Genomic DNA, 21300 nt, shown 5'->3' with positions numbered 1-21300 from the left:
AAAAAAAAATTATGTATTCAAAGAACTTTATGACATCGAGTATCAATCAATTCTGTATAGTTCAATAGTTTTGTTTGTTTTAATATCTAACGATCTTTTTTTTTTTTTTTTTTTTTAAGTTTTATATATCCTCATATATTCATTCATAAGGTTTAGTTGGGTTGATTCAGAGAATGATTTATATTTTTGTAAAGATCCTTGTTACTCTTAAAAAGGATAATATTTCCTCTAGACAGTTGTTTTCGAAAAGTTTCTTCATGCTGTTGTGTTTGAGGTATTGTTTTCTATCTTTATCTAGAGCTCTACATTCCACAAAAAGATGTTTAATGGTGCAAGTTTTCTGGCAGAATGGGCATTGTGGTTGTTGTTCTTGTTTTAGAATGAAGGAGTGTGTGAGTTTTGTATGGCCAATATGTATTCTAGTTATAACGACTTGTTCTTTTCTGGATTTGGAGGGAGTTTGTCACCATTTTTCCAGTATGGGTTTGATTTGGTATAATTTGTTATTTGTGTTGTTATTCCATTGTCGTTGCCATTTTGCATGAATTAATTGATTAATTTTGGGTTTGAAGTCAGTATATGGTATGTTTATTGTATCTGGTTTTAAGTTTAGAGCTGATTTGGCCGCTAAGTCGGCTCTTTCATTTCCTCTTATCCCAATGTGACTTGGGATCCAACATTTAAATATTTCTTTGTGTTCGGATAGTGAATCAATTCTATTTGTTAGTTTGATGATTGGTGGGTTTTCAAGTTTTTTGTTATTCAGAGATGTCAAAACGGAAAGTGAATCTGAAAAAATTAGGAATTTCCTATGTTCATCTTTTTCTATAATGCTGAGTGCGAGGTCGATGGCACATATTTTGGCAGTAAAAATAGAGCTTTCTGTTGGAAGAGCTTTTTTAAGAGTTTTTTCATTCGACACTGCAGCACATGCCACTCTATTATGGTCTTTAGAGCCATCGGTGAAAATAGGTAGATGGTCTGGATATTTTAGGAGAATATCATAGGCTTTTTCGTGGTAGATATTAGGGTGGGATTTCGCTTTTGGGAGTTCATTCAAGTTTAAGATTACTTTTGGTTTTTTAAGTATCCAAGGTGGGGTTTTAGGTAGTATATGTTCTTGGATATTTTCTACAGTCATTTCTGATTCCTGCAGTATTGCTTTCATTCTAAGACTAAAGGGCTTTATGGCCTTTCTTTTTGCTTCAAATGTCTCTTTATATCTCGGATTGAATGTAGCTTCATATGCTGGATTATTTCGTTGTGCTTTTAATTTAGTGTAATATTGTGCACCCAGTTTTTAACTCCTTATATTTATAGGGATTTCGTTGGCCTCTGCATGGAGGCTTTCAACTGGGGATGTTCTAAAAGCACTGAGAGCTAACCTCAGTCCTCCATGGCAGATTGGATCTAAAATCTTTAGGTAGGACTTTCTGGCTGATTGGTATATAAAACTACCATAGTCGAGTTTTGATCTTATCAAAGTCCTATATAATTTCATTAGTGTTTCTTGATCGGCTCCCCATTCTGTATGAGCTATTACCCGTAGTAGTTGCAGTCTTTTGTTGCAACTATTTCTTAGATTCTTCAGGTGGGGGATGAATGACAGTTTTTTGTCAAATATAAGGCCCAGGAATTTGTGTTCTTCTACGGTGGGGATTATTGTTCTTCCAAGCTTCAATGTAGGATCATTATTAAGTTTTTTCATGTGGCAGAAATGAACGCATTTGGTTTTTGATTGGGAAAATTTATATCCATTTTCCATTGCCCATTTGTCTAATTCATTTAAGCAGTGTTGGAGTTTGCGTTCGATGGTGCATATATACTTTGATCTGCAGAACACCAGTAGGTAATCTACATATAAAGATCCCTCAACACCAGGGTCCAAACATTTCACTATGCTGTTCATTTTAATATTGAACAGTGTCACAGATAAAATGCTACCTTGAGGTACTCCTTCCTCTTGATTTGTGGTGTCTGAGTAAGTAGTTCCAATGCGGACTCTAAACTTTCGGTCAGATAAAAATCCTTTTATAAATTGTGGGAGTCTGCCTTTTAGTTCAAATTCGTGCAAGTCTCTCATAATTCCATATTTCCACGTAGTGTCGTAGGCCTTCTCCAGATCAAAAAATACTGCTGATAGGTGCTCATTTCTAATAAAGGCTTCCCTTATGGCTGTTTCCAATCTAACCAAGTGATCTGTTGTGCTTCTCTTATTACGGAATCCACATTGTAGGTTGGAGATAAGGTTGTTGGTTTCTAGGTACCAAACCAATCTATCATTTATCATTCTCTCCATTATTTTGCACAAGCAGCTAGTCAGTGAGATTGGTCTGTAGTTTTGTGGATTCGAATGGTCTTTTCCTGGTTTTGGTATTGCTATTATTGTGGTTTGCCTCCACGAGTCAGGAAATTCACCTTCTGTCCATAATTTGTTATAAATTTTTAGTAGCAACTTCAATGATTCCAAAGGGAGTTGTCGCAGGAATTCGTAATGGATTTCATCAGGTCCTACGGCTGTGTTGTGGGATCTTTTAATAGAATCTTTTAATTCAGTTAATGTAAGTAGTTTATTATAATCTTCTAGGTTTTTTGATTTAAAGTTTAGTTTGTATTGTTCGATATTTTGTTTAATTGTTATAAATTTAAAGTTACGGCTTTGGTTAGATGAGTTTTGAGAAAAAGTTTCGGCTAGTAGGTCTGCTATATTCTTTTCATCGGTTACTCTGTTGTTGTTTTTAAGCAGGTGTTTAATTGGTGTTGATTGATGTTTACCTGAAATTTTTCTAATCATCTCCCATACTACTCTCGGTTCTGTAGAGGAATTTAGTTTATTGACATACTTTTCTCAACTCTCTTTTTTAGCTGCTTTTATTACCCTACGAGCTTTAGCTCTATTTAATTTGTATTCTATCAAATTTGAAGTTGTGGGTTGTTTCTGAAATTTCTTCAGTGCAATTTTTCGCAATTTGATGGATTCCCGACATTTATTGTCAAACCAGGGTCTGTTGTACCGATTAGATGCTGAAGTTTTAGGGATGCATTCATTTGCAATTTCAACTAGTGTTTCTGTAAAAAATTCTACAGCGTTGTTTGTCTCTGAATCATTCAACTTATGTCGACATTTTTCTTTGTATAATTGCCAGTTGGCCTTATTTAGCTTCCATCTGGGAAGTTTTTCGCTGTTGAATTCTGGAATTTCTATCACTAATGGAAAATGGTCACTGCAGCAAGTGTCATCATATACTTTCCAGGTTAAGTCCATATATAGTGATGGATCACACAAGCTAAGGTCAATGGCTGAATGGTTTCCACCAGTTGGGTTGATGTGTGTAGGTGTTCCATCGTTGAGGAAGCATATATCGTTTTCATTGATAAATTCTTCCAACGTTTTGCCCTTTTTATTGGTGTCTTTACATCCCCATAGTATGTTATGACTATTGAAATCTCCTAATAGGGCGAAAGGTTTGGGTAATTGATCAATCAATTTTTTAATCTCGTTTTTATCTATGTCATCGTTTGGAGGTATATATAGTGAACATACTGTCATTGGTTTATGTAGTGTGGCATTAATAGCAATTGCTTGGATATTGGTTGTTATGTTTATTTTGCTATGGGGTATATCGTTTCTGATTAGAATTGTTACTCCCCCGGAGGCCCTGCCCCCAAAGTTATGAGTGAAATTAAAAATTTCATATTGCTTAATATTAATTTTGTCTCCTGGTTTCAGAAAAGTTTCTTGGAGACACACCACTGCAGGGCGCTCCTGCGCTAGTAGCAAAAGCAGTTCATTCATGTTTGTTTTTAAACCGCGACAGTTCCACTGGATTATTTTTTGTTTTTTGTTAGTCATTGGTATCAGATCTTCGGTCTTCTATGTCCATTTCTTCAAATCTGTTTTGTGTAGGGATTCTTGGTCTGGAACTTGAGCGTGATCTGTCTAGTTTTGTTTTAGTTTCTTTTTTGAGTGGAGGTTTATTTCTTTTCTCTTCATGGGCATATTTTGGTGTCTGTTTTTTCTCCTCTGTAAGTAGAGATGTTTCTATGGGTGTTGTATTTTGGGGTTTTATGGGTTTATTTGATTTAGTTTTAGCTTGAGAGGTTTGTTCAGTTATAGGAACTTTTTTTTCATTGTTGAATTGTTTTATAATTTTTTTAAATTCTTCCATAAGTTCCTTCATTTCATTAAGTAGTTTAATAATGTCCTCGGATTTGATGTTGAGTGAATTTATTTTTGTTTGTTTATTTGGTTGGGTAGTTTGCTGTATGTTTTTTTTTTTGTTATTTCAGAATATTTTGCATTTTCTGATAGTTTGCGAGCTTCTTGGAAGGTAATATTTTTTGTATATTTTATTTTGTTGATTTCTTTTTCACTCTTCCATTTGTCGCATTCTTTTGAATTGGCGCTATGGCCTTTTTGACAATTGATGCATTTTGGCTCTTTTTTACAATCTGCATGAGGTTCATTATCTCCGCACCTTATACATATTGGAGGGCGGGTACACCGGTCTCGATGGTGTCCGTATCTCTGGCAATTGTAACACCTGAGTGGGTTTGGTATGTAGTGTTCAACGTCTACCATTTCATACCCTATTTTAATTTTGTTTGGAATTTGGTGAGTATTGAATGTTAAAATGTAAGTATTTGTTTTTATTATTTCGCCAAGTTTATTAATTTGGACTCTTTTAACGTCAGTGACGTTTTGTTTTTGTAGGTTAGTCTGAATTTCTTTCAAGGGGCACAGTGATAATTCAGTACTCCTGATTACGCCTTTGCTAATGTTCAGAGATTTGTGAGGGTAAATTTTAACATTTTGATTGTTAAAACGTTTCTATTTGGAAATTTCAATAGCATATTTTTGGTTTTCTACTTCGAGAAGTAATGTACCATTATTTTGTTTTTTAACCATTTTAGGTTTGATGCTAGATAGAATCTTTTCAATTTTGAATGGGGATATTTTGGTTATTGGTTCCCCTTCAGTTGCTTCTATAACTATGAAGCGGGGAACATTCTGGTTTTTTTGATGAAGCTCTGTTTCAGTGTCAGAACTACTGGCATCAGATACTTCGGTGTGGTTTCTTTTTTGAGGCTTTCTGGATTCCATTGATATATTTGGTTTGTTTCATTTTTCATGCTCCCCACCCACCTCGGAGTCCTATATGGGAAGTGTTGGGGGGGATACCCATTCGCCCCAACCCAACAGGGATACAGGAAAAGTATACTCTTCTTGCTGGTGGATTCAAGCACCTGTGGTTCTTCAATTTCTTTCTGAAGGCCTCGTTTTCAGTAAGAATTTCAGTTTTTCAGTCGTGTTTAGTCCATTATTCAGCAAGTTGATTGGCCCTCCAGCCACCGCTTACTAAATCAGTTTATTGTATAGTGTGGGAAGTGCAAGCATATTTTCTTGTTATGTCTGTCTGATTTAGGGCTAGGCGTGACCAACCGATTGATTGGATCGGGCCTATCCAACCGCCCGTCTTAGCTTAAGTAAGGGCCAAAGAGGTGTGTTGCATCTCATGTCCTTAAAATATCCTGGACATGATCTACTCAACCACCAGGATTCCGTTCGTAAGCCTTACGGGATGCCACCCACGGTCAACAGGTGGCCCCATTGAGGGACATACCCTCTGCAGGGGGGCAGTCGGCATATTCTAATGCCCCACCGACAGAGTCAACCGGGAAGTAGGGAAGGAAAAAGAAAGGAGGGGAGGAGGGAAGGAGGGTTGTTGTTTTTGTTTTTGTTTTTCGTAGAACATAATTAGGTTTTACAAAAGAGAATAGAAAACAAAAACAAATCAATGTAGGTGCATTTCGTCTCAGGAAGCCATTAGACAGCCTGATCTGGTAGCACCAGTTGCAAAACAAAGAAAAAAACTTAATAATTGACAACAGAAAAAGTCATTTTCATTTACATAACAAAACAATATGATGGTCGACAATCATATTTACATTCCCTGACCCACTTATATTTAGCCAACCAAACGCGGTTAAATGTTATTTTCCCTATTGTATATAGGTCTATGCTATGTTCGTTTGACTTAAAAAATTTTATTTCCGGTATTGTGGATACAAGAGTTACGTCCCTTTATCACAAAACCACCCAATGTTATCATTTGGAAAACATCAGATAGTTTTGTGATAACATAATGCAACTCTTGTATACAGAATAATACAATGTATTTCGATTTTATTTTCAATATTTAAAAAATATTTTAATGGCATTTTTGTTAACACTTAAAAAAATAATTTAATAGTATTTATCTTGATTTTATTTTTAATAATGTTACTTAATTTGAAGATCTTACCAAGGCTTTTCAAAGTTTTTCAATATCTTCTCCAGAGAAAATTCAAGTTTGCAACACAAAATTTGATAAATAAACAATGATATAATAAACAAAAAAACTTAATTGACAACAGGAAAAGTCATTTTCATAACAAAACAATGTCAACAATCATATTTACATTCCCTGACTCGCTTATATTTGGCCAACCAAGCGTGATTAAATCTTATTTTCTCCATTGAAGATTGCTCTACGTTGTGTTCGTTTTACTTTTAAAACTTGTACAGTTTAATCAAGACATTAAAAATGAAAGTATGGAAAAAAAAAAAAAAAGGTTATATTGTACATATCCGTTTTGGACTGAAGATTTCTGAAAACATTTCACTTAAATTGATCAAGTAGATTTTCTTTTTACAGTGGAAAAACACGTTTTTAAGACAACACATTGAAAGGAAGAGATCTTTGAATTTTTTAACACACCATGGGGAGATAACTCAGTTTAAAACGCCGACACCCCCTCCCCATCTTTAATACTAACTTTTCTTCCTAAAAATCGACCCTTTTGCTCGGTATTGTAACAAATTGTTTTTTCTCTGTAAAAAAAAACTGATTAAACTATACAAGTACCAATATTATATGGAAAACATCAGATACTTTTGTGATAAAGGCACATAACTCTAGTATCCACAATAATATGATGTAATTTCAGAACAATGTATTTCGATTTTATTTTCAATATTTAAAAAATATTTTAATGGTATTTTTATTAATACTTAAAAATTTAATAGCATTTATTTCGATTTCCTTTTTAATATTTGAACACAAATTTTTTCTGAACATAAAGAATATAATTTTCAAAACATTTTCCATATTTTCAAGGATTTTTCAAGGTAATAATAGAAATTAGGTCGTTTCAAGACAAAAGTCAAAATTCAAGGACTTTTCAAGCTAGTGCAAACCCTGATATATCCAATGCGTACAAGTACCACACCTGACTCCATTACCACAAACTTCTTTCTAGGGGAATTTCCAACTCTACAACCATTGATCAATCCTTTTGTCTTAGTAACATTTATTCTCAGGTCTTTATTTTCTATAGCATTCCTCCAAGTTTTGAACATCACAGGTAAGTACCTATTCATTAACAAATAGCATGTGGACAATTCACAAAGAATTTAAATTAATAAGAATTCTTTTTTAGGAGAGGCAAAGTATCAACTTACAAGCCATTACCAATCGATTGAGGTTGTTTAATGAGATGTTTAGGAAAGTTTTCAAAGTGTGACTTACCTTGTTCTATAAGGACATCTCTCATCAATACGAGGGTTGAATGAGGGGCTGATTTTGTATTAGTGGTCAGTTCTTCATTCAAATAACATAAAGGAAGGCAATGGACAGTTATGTAATTGCAACCATAAGATTCTTCACTGATACTCGGGTCACTCAGGAATAGAATCATTTTGGCATTGGCCACAGACTGGTTTTCATGCTGAACACGTTCTTTGGACTACAAAACAAAAAAAAACATTTGAACAAAACGAAACAGCATTTCAATGAAACTAAAAAGTATTTTAACAAAACAAAAAAAGTATTTTAAGAAAAAAAGTATTTTAAAAAAAAGCATTTTAACAAAACAGAAAAACATTTTAACAAAACTAAAAAGCATTTTAACAAAACCAAAATCATTTTAACAAAAAAGCATTTTAACAGAAAAACATTTTAACAAAACAGAAAAGCATTTTAACAAAACTAAAAAACATTTTAACAAAACAAAAAGCATTTTTTAACAAAACAAAAAGCATTTTTTAACAAAACAAAAAAGCATTTTAACAAAACAGAAAAGCATTTTAACAAAACTAAAAAGCATTTTAACAAAACCAAAATCATTTTAACAAAAAAGCATTTTAACAGAAAAACATTTTAACAAAACAGAAAAGCATTTTAACAAAACAAAAAGCATTTTAACAAAAAAGCCTTTTAACAGAAAAACATTTTAATAAAACAGAAAAGCATTTTAATAAAACAAAAAGCATTTTAACAAAACAGAAAAGCTATTTAACAAAAACAAAAAGGATTTTAACAAAACAAAAAAAGCATTTTAATATAAAAAGCATTTCAACAAAACAAAAATAATTTCAATAAATCAAAAAGAACTTCTACAAAACAAAAAGCAGTTTAACAAAAAAGCATTTCAACGAAACAAAAAACATTTCAACGATACAAAAAGTATTTCAATGATACAGAAAGCATTTCAATGATACAAAACGCATTTCAATGAAACAAAAAAGCATTTCAACGAAACAAAATATTTAAACAAAACAAAAAACATTTCCATGAAGCAAAAAACATTTTAACAAAATAAAAAGGATTTTAACAAAACAAAAAGAATTTAAACAAATCTTAATCTAGAGCACAGAGTACAATGGGGAAAGAGGTGGCTGGTTACTTTCAATGCATCTAAAACCAAGCTTCTGTCTTTACATTATTAATGCGCTGATCCCTATCTGGCATCAACTGAAATGAATGACTCTCATCATGGGGAGGTTCCATGTTTTGACAAGCTTCTGGGCTTGATCTTTACTCCTGATTTGAAATGGAACACGTACATCAAATCTGTTGTCAAGGTTGCTGGAAAAATGGTGGGATCATTTTATCGCTCCATTAGATATCTCACTGCTGATGCAATTCTCTATCTATATAAAAGCTAGGTGCATATAAGGATGGAGTATTGTTGCCATATCTGGGTAGGAGTTGCTAGAAAGATCTTATCCTGCCTTGATAGAGTTCAAAATAGACTTCATAGCCTAGTGAGGGATGTCATTTTCCTGCAAGCTCTTTTCCACAGAAGAGACGTTGTGAGCCTATCTCTGCTTTATCGTTATTTTCATGGCAAGTGCTCGTCTGAGCTCCAAACTATAGTCCCCTTCATCAAACTTTCTTGAAAAACATTTGTCTAGTGGAAACCACTGTCAATAATTTCCCCTGCTCTTTATATCTTCCTAAACCTAAACATAGATTCCATGAACAAAGCTTCTTTCTTAGAATTGCACGTCTGTGGAACTCTCTTCTGTTTGCCTGTTTTTCAGCTGATTACAATTTGGTAATCTTCAAGTCCAACATAAACAAATTCTTGATGAACCGTCCCATTAAGTTATCCAATTTACCAAATTTCCATAACTAACAATTACTATATTATCCCACTGACTACTGTACACTAAATAACCCTTATCCTCATGTGGCCTCCGGGCCTTGATAAGTGGTGACTCCTTTGTAAAAAAAAAAAAAAAGTTACATGATTTTTGGAATATGATATCTTTGTTTATTCATAAGTGTGTACATAATACAGATTTTTTTTTCTTTATTTTTGTTTTTAAAAAATATAGGAGAAATTCTGGACAAACACCAAGAAGAGTTGTTCCAAAAGTAAAGCCTCCTATTTTTTTCTATTCAAAAAGTTGGAGCTATGAAGACATGATTAGTACCATTAAAACAAACGACCTTTTGTGCTCTAGAATTTATTTTTCATGCACTTTTGCCAGCGCTGAACAATGGCCGTGCATGCATCTCCATACCGTGCTTTATCATATAAGGTCATTCCAAAAATAAAACCTCTTTTTCTTTTTAACTCAAAAGGTTGAATAACTACAAAGATGGGAGTGATATCATTAAAACAAGCAACTTTTTGCGCTCCAAAATTTATTTTTCTACATGGTCACCATCATTTTCGATGCACTTTTGCCAAGAATTTAATGACGCATTTCTGCTTCTGACATATGTCCAAGACAGGTATTGCTGCCTCACACCGCTAACAGGTAGATGAAACTTTCAGGTCATGAATGCATAAGTTCAGTCATCATAGCAATGCAATTTGCAATACCCTCTGATCTATTTAGGAAGAATAAAAAATAGGAGGCATTACTTTTGAAATACCCTTCGGAGATATCTATAAAGCATGGAATGTAACAGTCTACCCCAGTGGATTATTGGTTAAATCTATATGAAAAGACACGTGAATACGACTGGAGAATATACAATAAGCTAAACATTAAACAATCAAGATCAAGATAACGGTAAAAAAAAAAATAGAGCCATCGTAAGACATAATGTTTTGTTTATTTCTCAATCAATTATTAGTTTTGATTATTGAAACCATATTAATACTTGTTTTAGTCATATTTCAGTTATTTCTAACAAGGAATGACTAACCTGTTAGCATCATTTTTTAATCAAATAGTTTTAGTTAACTTTGACATGAAGAATGGTGTTAATATTTTATAGAATTGATCTCTGTCTATATGTCTCAGTCATGCTGCTAAAACTTTTGTCATTTCAAGCCTGATGCCAACTACATTTTCAGACGGTGTTCAGGTCATCCTTAGAAAAGAATTAATCTTATATTCGCCAAGACTTTATTGTTTTTTTTGTTTTTTTTCTACTTGAAATCCTTCCAGACAAGCCATGAAGCCACTTAGTGTAAGGAACTAAAAAAAAAAAGAAAATACTAATTCAAGATCAAAAATTTGCTAACAATAAGTGTTAGATGGAATAGATTCTGCCCCAGAAAACAGCAATTCTTTCCTCTTTGTCAGAAACATCACTCATGGAATGTGAGGACTAAAGGACAAAATAAGGGAAGCATGAAAGTAAACCCAAGATCCATTTTCTACTCTCCAGCAAGCAATGTTGGAACACATATTGAAAAATCCTTGCATTACATGACAGCAAACATCACTTACACGAAAATTTTCTCCCCCTTTTTGCTAATTGCTGTTTATCGTGTAATCGACTGCTCATCATCAATTCAGGAATCTCACCAAACATAAGAATGAATTTGAGAGGGGGAGGGGGTAAATAAAAAGTAGGCCAGAGAAAGGTTAGTTTTTGAAATAAGAGAGAGAGATAGTTTGAAATATCAAAGAAACGTTTTGGGGTTTGTATTACTGTACACATAGATTCGAAAAAGTTGTCAAAAAACAAATATATAACAAATAAAAGTTATCAAAGGCAAGATAAGTTACTTTTCTCCCAAACTGGATATATTTTTTGTGTTTTTATTCAATGTAACATGTTTATTCAGCTCAAAAAGCATACAGTGTTTACCGATGTATTGGAAAATTCAAAATGGCGCCCAACTCTCTCTTTATCACGGTAAGTTCGGGAAAAAGTGTTATAAATAATAAACTAGACAAAATACTGTTAGAAATTCGTTCAATATATATTACCGTGACATAGGTTGACATATATTCGGTGTTTTTTTAATAGTATTTTGTCTAGTTTATTATTTATAACACCTTTTCCCAAATTTACCGTGTTAAAGAGAGAGTCGGGCGCCATTTTGAATTGTCCAATACATCGGTAAACACTACATGTTTTTTCGAGCTGAATAAACATGTTACATTAAATAAAAACACAAAAAATATATCCAGTTTGGTAGAAAAGTAACTTATCTTGCCTTTGATAACATATATTTGCTATATATTTGCCTTTTTGACAACTTTTTCGAATCTATGTGCACAGTAATACAAACCCAACGTTTGACACCTGAAGAATGGAAAAATGATGTAAAATAAATAAAAGATAAACTGACCTTTGACCTTACATAGAAAATTTTGGCAATAAATGTGAATCTCATCCGTGTTGCATTATTATCCTGAAAATTAAATTAAAAATATTACAAATGTGTGGAGTTTGAGTCACCAATTTGTTTTTGTCATTTAGAAATAAACCATAATTATTTTTTGCTTAAAATAAAAAGATGAGTCAAAAGTTTTTCAATATTGCTTGACCAATCACTGCTCTGTCATCTTTCAACATATCTCGCTTTAATATTAAAATCTGAAATAATATTTTTGTTTGTCCGTCACACTAAACTTTAAAATATTTCCATCAGTAAATGTGCAGGTTAAACAAATGCATTTTAAACTTGTTTTTTCTTTATTCTTAACTTTTTCCTCCTTGGGAATTAATCCATTATGAATTGCTTTCTTGACATCCGACAGTACTGAAATGCTTTCTCTGATTCTCAAACATCTTAAAAATGTTTCATTTACTGTAACCTAACATTCACATTCAAAATTTCTTTAAATTGTTGGACCGACTTTCAAAGATCCCGGATATTTCCATTTCCTTGATCTTGTTAGATAATTAAATGATGTTCTTGGCATTCAAAAATCTCAGAATTGGTTTCATGTACGTTTACAGTTTCCCTGAATGTTTTTGATAGCATTCAAAGTTCTATACATTGTATTATTGTCATTCAAAGTTCCACGAATCATGTCACTGCGATTTAAAAGTTTGATGATTCATTGGCATTCACAAGTTCCATGAATGGTTTTGTTCACACTCTGTGATCTCTGAATGGCTTACTTGATCTTCAGAGATTCCTGAATATTCTCATTAGATTTCAGAAATTCTTTAATGTTTATTAATCTTCAAAGACTTCTAACCATTTTATTGACATTCGCACATTTTCACCTCAAAGAGGATATATTGCCACTTGGATGTAAGGGGTTATTGTTTGTGACCATATATACAGGGACACTATGTAGGGAGTTGAGCAGCAAGATGCCTGCTTTTTTAAAAAAATTTTATTGCATTTCTACCCCAAACAAGGCACAGTGTCACTTTGATGCAACGGGCTACTATCTAAGAGATAATTTGAATAGATACTATGTAGGGAGTTGAGCAGCAGTCAGAAATTATTCAATGTTTATTAATCTCCAAAATCTCCTGGATCATTTTATTTGCACACACATAAATAGTTTGTTGATCTTCAGAAATCTTTCTTTGAATGGTTTCATAGACCTCTTTGGAATGTATACTTTCAATATGATACATAAATATGTAACAATGTTGCCACCTGATAAGCAGTAGTAAAAAAATCACGAATCTACACAGTCACCATTCTTTTTTTAATCTAAAATCCTAGAAAAATAAGTTTACAAAATCTATGAAATATTTCACAAGATGGTCCCACATGGATTGTTTCCAGGTCAAAAGTTTTTCATATACCTGTATTTACAATAAAAGTGATTTCTAAAAATTCAAATACCTGCAACAGCTTTATTTCTTTGAGAGTGGAAATATGCAAGGAGAGATTGGGTTGAGTAGTTGGTTCACTGTGGGTAGAATTATTTCTGTGAGGTATCACTCCGCTTTCAACCCCTACATCTCCTGACGGACCAGTTACATAACAGAAACCAGGTTTCACCTAGTAAAATACAAAAAAGAAAGAAAAAATAAAAGCAAAACTAATAAATGACTAAAAGAAAAAGTTAAAAATAAAAATTAATTTCCCAATTTAGAAAGATTGCAGTCATGAAAAAAGCGTACAAAAAGAAATCTGTTTAGGCATTAAAAGTAGTTTAATGTTATTTTCATTAAATATTCTTAATTTATATTATTATTATAAATATGATATTAAATGAGAAGTCATTTGGAAATTAGTTTTTATATAAACACATCAGGCCTTGGTGAGAGACATTGAGAGTTATCTGCCTTTGCCGGAGATTTGATATTATGAGATCTGTTCTGTCCTCAGTAGGTGAGGGAAAGATCCTTCTAGACTAAGAAAATTTTTATTGGTTCTTCTTTGTTATAATTGCAAACTTCAAAAAATTTCAAGTAAAACCAATGGTATTGACTGAATTGCTATGTCGCAATAATGAACATATCCAAAAATTATGAAAAACGATGAGGTAGAAAATTAATTATTAATGAAAACTGTTTTTGAAGACAATTACCAAAAATTAAGTTTATCTAAATTAGCCAAAGATTTTCAGTTTTCAGAAAATATTTACCTCCCTTTTGTTACAATTAGAACTCTCTGGTTTCTTTTTCTTTTTTTTTTATTGTAAAACTCAATTTTTGCTAATTGTCTTAAAAAATTATTTTCATTAATAATTCATTTTCTAACTCATCTTCTTTTTCGCAATTTTTTCATTACTGTGACATGACAATTATGTAGACACCATTAATTTTACACAAAATTTAATGTTTTGATTTTCGAATTTCACTATTATAACAAAAAAGAAACCTTATATTGCCCAGAATTCCCCCATATAAAGAAAAATAAACAAAAATCAGTATGATGCATGTACCAATGACGAAACGAAAATATCATATTCCAAAGATCATGTAAATTGATCAAATAGTTTTATTTTTATAAAGAAAATAATTTTTAAGCAATTAATGGCAATTTGTAAACATTACAACATAAATCTCGTAATTTTGAATTTTTAGTTATCTCCCTTTGTTTCTTAACTTTGTTTTTAAAATAGCAAGTAAGACAGTCTCTTTTCAGTTACACAAAAAATTTGATTTTCTTACGTAAAAATAAAATTACTTGATTAATTTATGACTTTTGTAATATTAGATGGACAAGAAGGTTCTTGCGAAATTTTTAATTTTGATTTCAAATGATGTTTTTAAAATAAATTTTTGTTATAATACCTTTACTTTATATCTAATTTGTCTAATCATTTAAATTAAATCGTTTTAGAAGAATTCTCTTCTTTTCAGAACGTTGAACACAAGATGGAAAAAAAAACAAATTCGCACAATTTTCTTATTTCAATTCAAACTAGGACGAAAAGCTGTCGAAGCAGCTCGCGATATCAACAAAGCGTTTGGCCCAGGAACTACTATTGAACGCACAGCACAATGGTGGTTTAAGAAATTTTGTGGCGGTAATGGCAGTCTTGAAGTTGATGGACATAGTGGTCAGCCATCAGATGTTGACAACGATCAATTAAGAGGCTTAATCGAAACTAATCCACGCATAACTGTTTGGGAACTTGCTTCTGAATTAGACGTACAATGATTTCCAACCACTTGAGAGAGATTGGAAAGACAAAAAACTTGATAAATGGGTGCCTCACTAATTGAACGACAACCAAAAGAAATGCCGTTATGAAGTGTCATCTTCTCTTTTTTTATGCAACAAGAATAACACGTTCCTCGACCGGGTTGTGACTTACAATGAAAAGTGAGTTCTTTACAACAATCCGGGATGCTCAGCTCAGTGGTTAGACGTCGACAAAGCTCCACAACACTTCCCAAAGCCAGAGTTGCACCAAAAGAAGGTCATGCTGACTGTTTGATAGTCTGCAATCGATCTCATCCATTATAGTTTTTTTGAATGTAGGCGAAATTATTATGGCAGAGAAGTACTGTCAAAAAATGGATGAAATGCATCAGAAACTTCAACAATAACACCCAGCATTAGTCAAGAGAAAAGACCTAATTCTCCTTAATGACAATGCCCTACCGCATAATACTAAACCGACTCTGCAGAGGTTAAATGAATTGGGCTATGGAACTCTGCTCATCCACCATAGTCTCCAGACTTCTCCCCTATCAACTACCACTTTTTCAAGCATATCAATAATTTTTTGCATGAGAAATGTTTCAAAAACCTAAGCGATATCAAAAGCGCCTTCAGCAACTTCATTGTCACCAGAACATAAGATTTTTATATTTCTGGCATAAATACACTTGTTTTGCGTTGGCAAAAGTGTGTTGATTCTGATGGTGATTATTTTGATCAATAAATTTTTGTTTGAGCCAAAATATGTTCACCTGAATTTAAAAGGTAAAAACTGGAAGAACTTTCTTGTCAACCTGAAATATTTTTGTTTTATCATGGGTGCATCATACAGAGTTTTAATATAAGAGAAATTCTGGACATTATTTTAATAATTGTATTATGTTTTGAATAAATCATTTTAAATTGTTCTCTCATAAGAATCGTTTTCATCTGTTTTATTGCGACATTGTTTTATCTTACAACTTGGCATCACCACACACAATAAGATATTACTGACAAATAATATACAACACTCACCTGGGCTGCAATTTCATGATCACTTCCATTGCTAGATTTGGGTAACTCATTCTGCTCAGAGGGATATATCCACACTTTGTCAATCATGGAGAAAAGCGCAGGGTCTCTGCAGAAAATGAAAAGAAAGTACACACAAGAGTAAAACCAAATTTATTGTAATATAATGAGAGGGAGGAGTATCAAAGTTATGACACATATGTAAATAATGATCACACAAGAAAAAGAAATAACGGGTCACCAATCAAAACAGTTGATACATCGTCATGTTTGGTTGAACGTTTATATTACATGTTGGTATGTGTTGGACAACTTTTAGAAACTGACTTTCAAACTCACCTATCTCTAGCCAGTTCTTTATTTTTTATTTATTTTTACTCTTTTTCATCTCAAAGAAGACATATTGCCACTTGGATGTAAGGGGTTATTGTTTGTGACCATGTCTACAGGGACACTAACGAGAGAGTTGAGCATCAAGATGTCTGGGTTTTTTTTTTTTAATTTTATTGTATTTCTACCCAAAGCAAGGCACAGTGCCACTTTGATGTAACAAGCTACTATCTAGAACATAATTTGCATAGATACTATGTAGGGAGTTGAGCAGCAGTTTGTTTACATTACATTTGAAATTCTGCATTTTAATACAGTAAGCGAAGCAGGAAACAGAGAGAGAAATCCAAAGTATAGCAGTTTGAGGGAAGAAACGATTAGAGTAGAAGGCTTTCTGGTATCCATCTTATCACTTCCTCCCATATTTTCTTTTCTCATATGAACTGACCCTGTAACCTCAACTGTTCTACCTTTACTAACCCAAGAACTCTCGTCTATTCCTTTAATGTGACCAAACCAATGCAGTCTTTTCTTCTGCACACATCTTATACTGTTCAGATTTTATCTTCTCAAGTCTCACACATTCATTGTATCATTCTATCATTTTTCTCCATGCAACACATGTCCTCAATCCTCACTGGCCAGATTCCACTTCCATGCATCAGCAGACAGTGTATGCATACCTATTAGTTCCTTCCTTTGGTTGACAATGGTAAAACTCTTCTGGTTTGTAATGATAGAAATTCCCTAAACTTATTCCATCTCTTTCTAGCTATTGCTCCTTCCTGCACAAAAAAATGTGACAGAGTGCATAACAGGTTCGCACCAGATCCAGACTTCGGATATAAGAGATGTCCAATTGAGAGTCACCTTTACACAGAAGTTGAAATAGGTGAGGACACTTTGAAGGTGGTAGTGGTGTAATGTGGCTGTTACGCTCAAATCATATTCATTACAATTCAAACCTCTCTCGGGCCCCCATGCCATCTGGTACCGTCAAAAAGGAGCAAACGAACAAAAATAAATAAATCCGACTCAGCTTTTTTTTCTGTTTTAGCACAAAGCATTTATTGCAATTACTTTCCAAACAATGTCTACTTCTTGTTTATTTTATTCGCATAGATAACATGCAGATTGTTCTGTCACTTTTGACTGAGTAAAAGTCCTAAGTAATTCACAATTGTATATTGTGTTTAACATGATTGATTCAGAAATTTTCTTAATTCATGACCATTTTGAAAAATTAATTCATGTATCAGAAGAAGATCTTTCAAAGAAGCAATTTTATATTTAGCAATAAAATACAAAATGAAGGTTAGAAATGCTAGGTTATATTTTTTGGATTAGAGAAACTTGTAAATGGAAAAACAAACAGAAATTAAATTATTATGAAAAAAATGAGAGTATCTCCTAGCTTGACTGGGTGTTTAACCTTGTTGAGAAATTTCTTAGATTTTGTAAGGTGGTTCCCTTAGATTTTGCCAATGATTAGCAATTGCTTCTGACAAAAGTTTTTCTCTTCTGCGAAGAACCAGGGGATCCTCGGTTTAACTGAGTGTTTGACTTTGTTGATGAGTTTCTTGGTTTTCATAAAAAGATTTCCGATTTTCTTGGAGCTTGATGGTGAATAGTTACTTCTTGTTACTTCTTTATAATTGCCACTCTGATACCCGTCTTTCATGGACTTGCCTGGATCTTACTGCACCTTTTTTTTAAAACTTATCAATCAATTTTATTGTGCGTATACAATCAGAATGTCTGCTATGATTCTTTTTGGTAGCCACTTATTCTATATCTCTATAGCAGCTTACACATCATAGTTTTTTTTTTGTTTGTTTAACTCCCCTTCACTTCGAACAAGGCTTATTGCCACTTGGACGTAAGGGGCTACTAATAGTCTTCAAGGTATAGTGAACAACAAAGTTTACTCTTCAATATCCAAAACGAAATTGCTTAAACTGGTTTCTGCACATATAGTTTGATGCATGCGCCTGGATTATATCCTAAGCCAATCAGATGTATTTGTTTGAATTTATCAGATTTGTTGTTTGGATTTTCCCTGAATGCATAAAAAGCCAGGTTTATCTTTCACAAACTTGGAGTCAAAGTCCACGACAGAGCAAACATCTACTTTGCATCAGCTTTCCTCGTCCTTCAGGTAGATGATGAGAAAACTAAAGTAATGCATTTATCGAATCAAGAATGCACACACACACACGCACAGTCATAGGCATATACACTCTAACACTAATGCGCATACACAAACATCTGATCATCGAAAACAAATGTATAAACTTATTCATTTTAATACAAACATTTTTCACAGAACTTTCAACAAGTACCAAAACAAATGAACACTGACTCTTAATAACTTTTAATCAAGTGTAATTTGTGTAATTGACTTGAGAAGTTTTCATTACAATTTTTCAGACCTGTAGATAATTTACGGCCCTTAAATTATCAACAAAGACTTCCTTGCTTTCTTAGCTAATGAATCCTTGTTCATTTTAAACATACATAAACTATTTTTTTGTGAATTAATTCTTTTGAATTTATTTTGTTTGTGTTTATCATCTAACATTGAATATTACTTAAAAACAGTCTTCTTTAAAAATGTTTCTTAAACTAGTACTTCTAAAATGTTTTCCCCCCAAACTGAATCCTAAAAAGGGGATCTTCTAAAAGGTATTTAGGAAGCACTGAGTGCATCTAAGATTTCTGAATTCTTTAATCCAGCATGCCTTATTATGATACAGGTCACTTTCTTCCAATATTTCAGTGCTTTCCAATCATCCATGGCCTCCATTTCTCAAACTCATTTATAATGCAGAGAAAGTTATCCGTTGCACTTTACTGCAATTAAACGCTTCAAATGCTTCTGAAATAAAAAAAAAATAGCAAAAAAATAGCAAATTTGTCTCAAACAGTCTGGATTTTGTTCTTGTCCAGAATTCCTCCTATATCAAAAGAAAAAATAAAGAAAAACCTTTGTGATATACGTACACATGACAAAACGAAAATATCATATTCCAAAAATCATATGAATTGAGAAAGTAGTTTTATTTTTAAATAAGAAAATCAAACTTTATAACAGAAGAGCGGTTGTCTTGTTCGCCATTTTGAAAATAATCTAAAGCAAAAACAAAGGGAGATAACTCAGTTTAATTTGTGAGATTTATGTTCTAATATGAATTCCTATTAATTGCCTAAAAGCGATTTTCTTTATAGAAATAAAACTATTAGATCAATTTACGTAATTTTTGGAATCTGATATTTTTGCTTTATCCTGGGTACTTAAATCATATGGATGTTTCTTTATTTTTTAATATAGAGGAGAGTTTACAAGTGTAAAATTTCCTTGTTTTGCGTCTTATCATTCAATTCTGATTTCATTTTTTTCGTTTTTTGTTATTCCACTTGATTGGAAATTCACTAACCTGTGCCTGTTAGATCGACTGTAAACACGAAGACCAAAGAAATTCCATGTTTCACCTTCAGTTGACTCAATCAGTTTTATCAAAGAATTCTTCGATCCGTGTTTCTCTTCTGAGAGATGAACAATACATATGGTGCCTTGGCTATCTTCTACTAAAACTGACCAACTACAAAATGAAACAACATTTTTAAACGAACAGAAAGTTAAGACATCAGAATAAGATTTTTATTTCATTTATGAATCAATTTTGGTTTATTTGTAAAAACAAAGATCAATATGCCAGAGGTAATAATTGATTGATTTTCATGATAAAAAGTCAATTTCTATATTAATAAAATTCACTTTACATTATTTGTATGTGTGGGTGTTTCTTGCTGATTGACACATTATTATTTTTATTGATTATTTATTTAAATCAAAAATCCAATAAAATAAGATTTTTAAAATTCTTATTTAAAAAAATAATTTGGTATTTATGCAGTATAAGGATCGTGATATCATCAGAATCGTCGGGATGGTTTACGAAAAACACAGAAAAATGCTAAAATGTTGGGCACCTTAACTCTAACCTTAACCCTAATACAAAAAATCATAAAGAAATCATTTGCTTGCTAGTGTTGATTTATTATAAAAAAAATCTAAATATTTATCTTAATTTGAACAAAAAAAATCATAAAAACAAAAAAATCATAAAAGAAAAAAATATATAAAAACTATTAAAAAATTGTTTGTTATCAGTTATTTGTTATTCAAAAAAATAATTATTCATAAAATTTACTTTACAATAAGTGTTTTTTTATTTGAATTTTAATTTTCTTAAAGTTTCGTACAAATTGTCCAAGAATATCGTTTTCATTTATTTTATTAATTTTTCATCAAATTAGTTTTGTATTGACAGAAATAATATATTTTTAATTGAAAAAATTGGCTAATGTTTGCGCAAAAAAAATCATAAAACTTTCAATCATATAAATAAAATCAAAAATATTGTTGGGGCTTCTTCGTTATAATAACAAAGTTCGAAAATCGAAATATTGAATTTCAAGTAAACCTAATGGTATCTGCTTAGTTGTCATGCAGCAGGAATGAACATATTCAAAAGTTATGAAAAATTATATTGTAGAAAATTAATTAGTAATGAAAATAGTTTCCGAAGACAACGAAAATTGAGTTTTGCTAAATAAAGAAACTAGAGAGTTCAAATGACAAGGGAGGTAAATATTTTATGAAAACTTTGAAAATCTTAGGTCAATTGTACAAAACTTAATTTTTGCTAATTGTCTTTAAAAACAGTTTTAATTAATAATTAATTTCTCCTTTATCGTTTTTTATAATTTTTGAATATTTTCATTATCGCAACACTATAAGTAGATATCATTGATTTTACTTGAAATGCAATATTTCGATTTTCA

At 32.1% G+C, this 21300-nt stretch overlaps 1 protein-coding gene across 2 annotated transcripts in view; it reads right to left on the bottom strand.

The window, feature by feature from the left end:
• Positions 1 to 21300, bottom strand: part of LOC145254773 (DNA repair-scaffolding protein-like) — a 99091-nt gene that overhangs the window by 31089 nt on the left and 46702 nt on the right. The window contains exons 12-16 of one of the 2 annotated variants that reach the window (XM_080113545.1): positions 19890 to 20054; positions 16126 to 16231; positions 13333 to 13491; positions 11869 to 11931; positions 7572 to 7788 (exon numbers count right to left, since the gene is read on the bottom strand). In XM_080113545.1, the coding sequence (XP_079969671.1) occupies positions 7572 to 7788; positions 11869 to 11931; positions 13333 to 13491; positions 16126 to 16231; positions 19890 to 20054 (710 nt within the window). The remainder of the gene's footprint in view (positions 1 to 7571; positions 7789 to 11868; positions 11932 to 13332; positions 13492 to 16125; positions 16232 to 19889; positions 20055 to 21300) is intronic. The other variant, XM_080113546.1, reaches the window with a different exon arrangement.

Source organism: Euprymna scolopes, chromosome 30, assembly GCF_053919585.1.
Source record: "Euprymna scolopes isolate OS-2025 chromosome 30, ASM5391958v1, whole genome shotgun sequence".
Lineage (NCBI taxonomy): Eukaryota > Metazoa > Mollusca > Cephalopoda > Sepiida > Sepiolidae > Euprymna > Euprymna scolopes.
This window is presented reverse-complemented; position numbering and strand designations above follow the sequence as displayed.